General features: G+C 38.4%; 1 protein-coding gene across 1 annotated transcript; it reads right to left on the bottom strand.

The window, feature by feature from the left end:
- Nucleotides 1–7370: 7370 nt before the first annotated feature.
- On the bottom strand, nucleotides 7371–8713 carry LOC130732097 (protein ALP1-like). Its single transcript, XM_057584215.1, has one exon. The coding sequence runs from the start codon at nucleotides 8655–8657 to the stop codon at nucleotides 7371–7373; it is 1287 nt and encodes a 428-aa protein (XP_057440198.1). The 5' UTR covers nucleotides 8658–8713.
- Between the last annotated feature and the right edge of the window lie 993 nt (nucleotides 8714–9706).

The raw sequence follows: 9706 nt of genomic DNA, 5'->3' as shown, positions 1-9706 counted from the left end.
ATTCAAGGTAGGGAGTGACAATATCCTGCGATGCAAGGATAGAGTGTGCGTACCTAACAACCCTGACTTAAGGAGGTTGATTATGGACGAAGGTCACAAAAGCAAGTTGAGCATTCACCCTGGAATGAAAAAGATGTATCAGGACTTGAAGGTGAATTTTTGGTGGCCAGGGATGAAGAGACAAGTGGCAGAATATGTAGCTGCATGTTTAATCTGTCAGAAGGCGAAGGTGGAACATCAGAAATCTTCAGGTATGCTACAGAGCTTGGATGTACCTCAATGGAAATGGGATAGCATATCGATGGATTTCGTCGTGGCGTTGCCAAGAACTCAGAAAGTATATGATTCGATTTGGGTAATCGTGGATCGATTGACTAAGTCGGCTCATTTCATACCTGTGAGGACCACGTACAACGTGGAGAAGCTATCAGAGATATATATAGCTGAGATTGTGCGACTGCATGGAGTGCCAACAAGTATCGTTTCCGATAGAGACCCGAAGATTACTTCACATTTGTGGGGAGCTCTTCATGAGGCCTTGGGAACGAGGCTGAGATTAAGTTCTGCTTATCATCCACAAACTGATGGACAAACTGAGAGAACTATCCAATCATTGGAGGATTTGCTACGGGCTTGCGTGTTAGACAACAAGGGCAGTTGGGATACTCTATTGCCACTGATTGAGTTCACATACAACAACAATTTTCATACGACCATAGGCATGGCACCGTATGAGGCTTTGTATGGCCGCAAGTGTAGAACGCCTTTATGTTGGTATCAAGATGGAGAGAATTTGTTAGTAGGACCGAAACTTCTGCAACAGACATCTGAGAAGATCCAACAGATCAGAGAGAAGATGAAGGCTTCTCAGAGTAGACAGAAGAGTTATGCAGATCAAAGGCGCAGAACCTTAGAATTTGAAGAAGGAGACCATGTGTTTCTGCGAGTTACTCAGACTACAGGAGTTGGTCGAGCAATCGAGTCAAGAAAGCTTACGCCAAAGTTCATTGGACCTTATCAGATTACTCGTCGTGTAGGACCGATAGCTTATCAGATCGCACTACCGCCTTTCCTATCAAACATTCACGGTGTATTCCATGTGTCACAACTGAGGAAGTATATTGCTGATCCGACACATGTCATCGAGTTGGATGACATTGAGTTGAAGGATAACTTGTCTTTCGAGACACCGCCAATCAGCATTGGTGACACAAGGATAAAGCAGTTGAGGGGAAAAGAGATCGAGTTAGTGAAGGTTATCTGGAACAAGGACACCGGTGATGCGACGTGGGAGCTGAAGGAAAAGATCAAGGAACAGTATCCAGAACTTTTTACTGAACCATAAGTTTCGAGGTCGAAACTTTCTTTTTGGAGGGTAGTAATGTAAGGCCCAAGTTTTAAAGCTTTGGATAAGTGAATAAAATAAAAGAGTTTATTTGATTAAGATAAATTTGTGAAGGAAAAAGGTTCAGGAAAAGTCCAAGAATTTATCGAAACACCGATAAGAGTTATCGCACGACTAACATACGCCTAATCCTAGGTCAAAGGTATTAGTGAATAGTTAATTTACACTTTAGGACACGATGGAAACTAATTCCAAAAATCTTCAGAGAAATGTTAGAATTTCTCTTTTTCGTCCTTAAACAAGTGGTTCGACGCGGAAACCTGGAAAGTACGAACGTCAAATTCCAATTCTCGGAAGTTTGCCGTAACGGAATCCCTGATAGTTCGAGAAACCTAAGATCGACAGACGATGAAGACTTTTTCTATTCGGAGCTTCAAATGAAGATTCCACCCGCGTTCTCCTATTTCTATTGTTATTTCTAATCTTTCTTCAGAAGGAAGTTTTCTCGTCCGACGATCACTGCAAAAAGTAGTTTTTCAGGATAAACCGACTTACACCGACTCATGCCGACTTTGGATCATTTGGTTTAATTCCAAGAATCCTACTTTGAGTTCTGGAATTCTGTCGCCAGAACCTATCTTAGAATTCGCAGAGGAACGCGCAGGAAAAATCGGAATCGCGAAAAAATCATTTTTCCGCATTTTCCAAAACCTATAAATAGCTCAAAAATTAGTTTTTTTGCAAAAAAAAAAATCACCCATTCCCTCCCCCAAAAACCGTGAGCAGCTAGAGAGAAAGAGAGGATCCGGATTTTCGCGAATCTTTGCCCGTTTTCTTCACCGATCGTTGCTAATCGAAGACCTTGAGGTAGGTAAACTATATCTCACTTCTGATCGTCAGATCTGTCGACTTTTTCTATGTTTTTCTGAGCTCAAAGTTTGGAGCTTTTTGTAAAATTGTCCAAATAGCTTGATTTCTCTGTCTAAACATCTTCCCTACGTGCCCAAGAGCACTTCTGTCGGATTAGTTTTTCCGTAATGTCGCCAGAATTCCGTCGGGATCAATTTTTGCATCAAATACCCATTTTTGAGTAAAGTCGCAACCTTTAAGCTGAAATCTATCGACTTGGCTTAGTGCTAGTAGGATTAATCGTCATAAACGTCGTTGTTGACGTCCCCATCCAATTTGTTTTTCAAAAATCCAGTTTTGAAATTCTGAGTTTAAAATAATGACCAAACTACCCCTATATCAGTTTTCGATCCGAAAATTTTTCCGAGCTTAGAACCGTCTTAGTTACGGCGTATGTTAACCTAGGAACCAAGTTTGATCGAAGAAAAATCGACCCTCCCAATTAAGGAAAGTGGCCGAGAGCTATACCAAGGGGGGAGGAAATCCGACTTTTTCGAAAACTTGTCTTAACGCGTTAGATTGTCGTACCACAGAGTTTGTAATGTACCGTGTAACCCTAGGACTTATTGCTTGCTGAGTTTCTGACTCAATGTGTTGATTTCTGTGATTTTGGCTTAAGGTTCTTTTGAGGAGTTTCCTGGAGATCAAGGCGAGGAACGTGAAGGAGGTTGTGAGGAAAACGCTGGAGGAGTTACAAGTGAGGGCTACTCTCTGAATTACTAGATAATGCTTTAGGTGTCGATGAAATTCGACTTGATTTATGTGTTATGCACCTAATTGCTAAATGTCTGAAATGATTTCTGAGGCTTCGGCCGAACTTGTTGAGTACTTGATGCCATGATATTGTGTGCTAAATGATTCACATGCTATGTGCTACATGGTTAACTTAGGATGTGTTGGAATATGCTGTTTATGCCTATTGGTTGAGCTGTTTCATTGATGCTATTCCACTCGTGCCTATGTTTCTGGAAAGTGAGGATTACGGGCAAGTCATGCCGAATTTTTATGAGATTTTGAGAGAGTTTGAAAGGACGAACGAAGTTCGGACCTTGTTATATTTTAATGGATCGAGACCTTCTCAGAAATTAATTGAGATTATGGGATCCCTGAAACTCATAGGAAGTATCATAAGACTAAACGAAATCTATTTTCTCAAAGAAAATTCATAAGACATTAATCAATCTCTAAACCCCTTGAACAATGATAACAACTTTAGATAAGAGCTTAGAGCCTGAATATTAGTCTTGAAGATATGAGAAGTGTCGTCGAGTCCAAGTTTTGAGGAACTTACAAGTTTTCGAGTATGTTGATACTCTTTTGCTCGATGAGCAGGTTAATGTTTGGCTATCTAAAGTTTAGCCGGAAACTATGAGTTTCCAACTACAATCGTACTCTTTCGCTCGATGAGCAGTTTATTGTTTGGCTATCTAAAGTTTAGCCGGGAACTTTAAGTTCCAAGTACTTCGGTACCTTTTCGCTCGATGAGCAGTTTATTGATTGGCTATCTAAAGTTTAGCCGGGAACCATGAGTTCCAAAGTACATTCTTCTTCTTTTGATTAATTCATTTTGTCGCAGAATCGACATTTGCCTTAGGGTATTCTTTTTAGAGACTTTAAGTTATTTAGAACACGTGGCGACGTGTCGGGTGAGGTCGGAGACGTTGTTTGGCTAATCACTTGCATTCATGCACTCATTTTGAGGTTAATACACGGCGTGATACCGGACCTCGGTGGATTCCAAAATGGTCATAAGACCCGGATTTCCATATTTAGGACACTACGGTGGTCCTCAGTAGCAGACGGAATGGCAGACCTACGGGTTCACTGCTGATCTGACTACTTTTGTGTGGTGTAAGAGACGCCCGAGCGGAATGGTCCCACTATGGCCGGTGTTAGGGCTGACTCGTTGGTGTCCATCCTTCTTCCGGAATGCATTTTGTTAACCAGCATTGCATTTCATGCAACATACATTCTGACTTGTTTGCTGAGTGTGATTGGTACTTGTTTACCCTAATTGAGGCATGCTAATTGTTATTATGATCTTTTATATTTTTTGCGATACATGCAACCCTAGGATGTTATCCCTGAACTCTAAGCCTGAGAGGCTAATAATTATTATCCCATATATATATATATATCTGGCTTTAATATTTATATAATTCTTTGGAGTTGACCCTCGCGTCTTCTGTGTGTGTTTGGGCGGACTACGCCTTTGTCAGATGTCCATGGCGGACCGGTTCACGATGGTTCACCCTTCAGGGGAAACTAGGTTGAAAAGCTTGATCAGGAGGACTACGGTTCAGGGGTGGTCGACCCCGCTGGCCACCGAGCGACTTACTCGAGATGGGATTAGTGTAGGAGTAGAGTCTTAGCTCTGACCGTCATTGTTTCTTTGGGGACAGGGTAGTTTCCCGCCTATAGCTTTTTGTGTGGTTCCTCTACGGGGATCACAGAGAGTTGGTTGGGCTAAGAGGTCTTGTTTTAGGCCATCTGGGCTAACTCATTCTCATTTTGAGGGATAGTGTTGCGGACACTTGACTTTTCTTTTGGTTTGTACTTTTGCCTACGGGCGTTACTCTCTTTTACTTTCCGTCACTGGAGGTTTACTCGTGACGTGGTTTACAACTTACAGTGGGGGCTGTAATCATATTGTATATTAGTTCTGTTATCTTCGTTTTAGAGTTTCATCTCTTTCTGTCTTTACTTACATTATCGAAAAAAATAATTCACGTTTTTTCCGCTTAAGTATTTCTTTTTGGTTACTAAAGTGACGCCACCGAAATCGGGGTGTTACATGAATGTTTCCTACACGAGCAAGATTGCCTCCAGAGAAGAACACTTGTCTTACACCAAAAAGAATGCACAAGTAATTCTTGGGTGAGCACTGAAATTACACACGTTTAAAATGAAAGAATTAAAATAAACTTAGTGAAATCTCAGAAAAAGAAAGGCACGAAAATTCGGGGATGATGGCCAAAATTGTGACCACATAAACACCCTGATATAATCACCATAAAATAGATGATCATCAGAACCAAAACAATCATTAGCTAAGAGCCATAAGCAAAGATAAACTATTCCAAATTTAGTTCACCTATGATAACATAACCAACAATCTCATTAACATGATCATAACACAAGTGTGCAGTGTAGGTACACAACATAACATAGTATGTGATCATCATTTTCATGCTATTGTATATAGATTCACATTGTGTCTTCTCAAGAAAACACAATCAATCTCACCAAGAGATTACAAACATGTTTCTCATGAAACATAATTCCTTAAAAGGAACAAACCATCTAGTGAAAGATCAATGTTTTCAAAGAAAACATCACCATCTTGAGATATTATAATCATACCAAGGTATTATTATTCTAACATCATAATTTATAACCATATGCATATAACAACAAAATCATGATGGGTTAGTGGGCACCTAGAAATTGAGATTAGAGTAAATTACACTCCACTACCTTGAGGTTTCCCTATATGACACTAAACTTCAAACTTACGCAAATATTACACTCCACCCCATCCACTATTTATTACTTGCGAATTTTGTTACCAATTTATTTCACCAATATTTTTCATCGAATTTCTCTTCAAAATTGAGTAAAATTCTTACAAAATTATATTTGTAGGTAAATTCCACAGATAATTAGTGCAATTTTCTCCAATTTTTCCTTTTATTTTATTTTTTGTAATCTTTCCTTTTTTTTCTTTTAACATGGTCCTTTTAAAATTTTTATGCAAGTGTTTTAAGAATTAAAGTTTAGTTTGTTTTAGATTAGTTTTGTGAAGATTAAAAAATTTAAATTGCTATGATTCTAGATCAATTTTATTGTGTTATTCTTCAAACATTTTGGTTGTGTTTCAATGAATTTAAATGACTAATTTTAATTTAAAGGTAGGATTCGTTCAAGTTGTCATCTCGATCAAATAAACATCTGCAGATTTCACTTAAAGACATCAACTATCTGAAGCGATTTCAAAATCTAAGCAATCAACCATGAGAATAGTATTAAAAAGAAAAAATTTGAAGCGATTTCACTCTTAAAACACTTGCATAAAAAATTTATAAGGATCATATTAAAAGAATATAAGAAGAAGGAAAGACTAAAAAAAATAAAATGAAAAATTGGAATTGCACTAATTATCTGTGGAATTACTTGTAGATATAGTTTTGCAAAAATTTTACTTAAATTTGAAGAAACATTCGTAGGAAAATATTGGTGAAATAAATTGGTAACAAAATTCGCAGGTAATAAATAGTAGGTGAGGTGGAGTGTAATATTTGGGTAAGTTTGGAGTTTAGTGTCATATAAGAAAACCTCAAGGTAATGGAGTGTAATTTACTCTTGAGATAAAATCTAACCAAAAAATTAAATAGCATCACTTTGAATGGTTGTGAGAGACTATGTACTACCAAAAGATGATGATTTGGCATTAATAAGGACCTTAACCCATTTCGAAGTAGAGTGACTTGTTTGGGTTGTTTAGCACTATTTCTTTGAGCCCAAAATTTCACATAAGACCATCTCCAATGGTTTCAACATTCAACACCGTCAACACTCCACTTTTTCTCTTCCCAACACTCTACATCACCTTCTCTCTCCAGTTCAACACTTCATTCAACTTTTACCCACTCCAATGGTTTTTCATTCAACACCCTACCCCCTACCCCACCACTTTTTTTATTTCATATTTTGATTTAATTTTATATTTTTCTTTTTATGATTTCATAAAATTAAAATTTTCGATAAAAATTAAATTAAATAAACTATTATCGATTTAATTTAATTTAATGTTTTTTTTATTATTTTAAATTAAATTAAATTAACGTAATGTTTTTTTAACGTAAATTAAATTAAAACACTTAACAATTTAATATTTTTTTTAAAAAATATACACAATAATTTATTTTATTTTATTAACTTCAAATGGAAGAAAAGAAACTAAGCACACAATAATATATTTTATTTGCTTAACTTAAAATGCAAGACAACAAACTAAGCACACAATAATTTATTTAATTTTCTTAACTTAAAATGCAAGACAACAAACTAAACACACAACACACAAATAACGTAATTAGTACGATACAAAGCATATTTAATCATGATACATTCCAAACTTTGCCCAGATGTGCTTCACTAGATCTGCTTGCAGTTCGTGATGGACTTTTGGATCACGGAACTCGGATCTAGCACGCACATGATCCGCAAAAGCGGGTAACACCTCGGTCGAGTATGGTTGCGGTGTACTAGATCCACTTCCCTCAGCTTGCTCAAAATCGGTCCAGCGTTGGGCATATGAATCTCGTTCATCCTCAACAATCATATTATGTAATATGATGCATGACCTCATGATGATACCCAAATCAGTTATGTCCCAGAAGCGAGCTGGTTCACGGATGATTTTAAAACGAGCTTGAAGCACTCCAAATGCACGTTCGATGTCCTTCCGACATCCCTCCTGATGTTTTGCAAAGCACTTATCGGGTTCACTTTGAGGAAGTCTAATAGATTTGACGAAAGTTGGATAAGAAGGGTAGATACCATCAGCTAGATAGTATGCCATATTATAGGGACGTTGATTCACGATGAAATTCACACTTGGAGCGTTTCCCTGTTCCAATTCATCAAACACTGGTGACCGGTCTAGAACGTTTATATCGTTCAACGTTCCCGGACATCCAAAAAAGGCATGCCAGATCCAAAGATCAGGAGATGCAACTGCTTCAAGAATAACTGTGGTGGTTCCCTTATCCCCTCTAGCAAATTGACCTTCCCATGCTTTAGGACAATTTTTCCACTCCCAGTGCATGCAATCAATACTCCCGATCATGCCTGGGAACCCCCGCATTTCACTAACCTGTAGTATTCTTTGCAGGTCCTCTTGGGTTGGTGCTCTCATGTACTCTTGCTCATACAATCGTATGATTCCTTTACAGAATCTACGTAAACACTCCAATGCTGTAGTCTCTCCTATTTTGATGTACTCATCGACTGCATCTGCTGCCACACCATATGCTAACATCCGCATTGCTGTGGTGCATTTTGCTAAGGGCGATATACCTTCTTTCTTCGCTGCATCAACTCGCTGGGTGAAGTAGTTATCACTACTTGAAAGGTCCGCAACGATTCGAAGGAAAACATGTTTTTGCATCCGGTACCGGCGACGGAATATTCCATCGTCGTATGTAGGCTCATTGGCAAAGTAGTCGTCAATTAGCCTTCGGTTTGCCCCTGCATGATCTCTACTGAGATGTTTTCTACCACGAGGTGCACTATCCTCCAATATTAGATTTCGACGATCCCTAAATCGGTTGAGTATATAAGTGTCTTCTCTCTCACTTTTTTCAAGGTATGCTTCGAGATCAAACTCTGGTGGATCCATTTTTTGTGAAATTTGAAGTAGATGGGAAGAGATACATTGAATGGTGGATCTATGAGTCCATATATATAGATCAATTGAATGGTGGACACTGACGGATTCGAAATAATATGAACTATAGTTAATTATCGGATAAGGACTAGATTCGAATTGAGTGATACATATTCAAACTCGGTAACCCATACATTAAAGCCACTGACAACACTGACAAATTATTAAAGTAAACAGTACAGACTTGACACCACTTGAAAATTAATAAAGCAAACACTACAGACTTGACAACACTGACAAATTATTAAAGCAAACACTACAGACTTGACACCACTTGAGAATTAATAAAGCAAACACTACAGACAATTAATTTCCAAAGAGATCTTGGGACAACCGCTTCAACAGCTCTTTCTTCTGGTCACTGAGATGCTCCTCTTCACTTAACTTTAGAAATAATTCCATTTTCTTAGCTTCAGTCTCCTATTTCCTCAATTTATTAGCCTCTTGTTGCATCGATGCTATCTGCTTCAATTGTTCAACCTCTATCTCCTTGACTTGTTTGTATTCAGCCCAATCTTTCTCCATCGCCTCCAAGGCAGCTGTTGTGCTCTTCTTTTTACCCTTTTTTTAGCTGCATCCCTACCCATTGGACGGGGAATCGATCCTATAGAGTTTGAGCCACATGCATCACTCTCGCGAAATCTCTTAGATTAACTACTTCCTGAGCCAACATTTCCTCCTGCTTGACTACAGTAACGTGGTTGATCACGAAGAGCCTTTCATTCTGCCATCAAATTAAATTGACCCTTCTTCCCATCTGCGTATAATTCTTGCGCTTGGGTTAAAATATCATTATCCGACCAACCGCTTCGTTCCATACGCTTAGCGCCATCATAAGCGCCAATCCATTTATTTATTTGCTTGCTCATATAATTATAACGGTTTCGGCATGCATTTCCATCCCGCGGAGGATCGAATGAGCAATGCTGATTACAATACTCAGCAATTTGACCCCAAAATGTTTCTCCTTTTTGGTTTCTCCCGACAACACTGTTTGTTCC

This window comes from Lotus japonicus, chromosome 1, assembly GCF_012489685.1.
Source record: "Lotus japonicus ecotype B-129 chromosome 1, LjGifu_v1.2".
NCBI lineage: Eukaryota > Viridiplantae > Streptophyta > Magnoliopsida > Fabales > Fabaceae > Lotus > Lotus japonicus.
Note: the sequence above shows the minus strand (reverse complement) of the source record. Positions and strands in the feature narration are given on the sequence as shown.

Coding starts and splice junctions, on each gene's coding strand:
- LOC130732097 (XM_057584215.1), bottom strand. CDS start 8,657: ATGGATCCACCAGAGTTTGATCTCGAAGCATACCTTGAAAAAAGTGAG.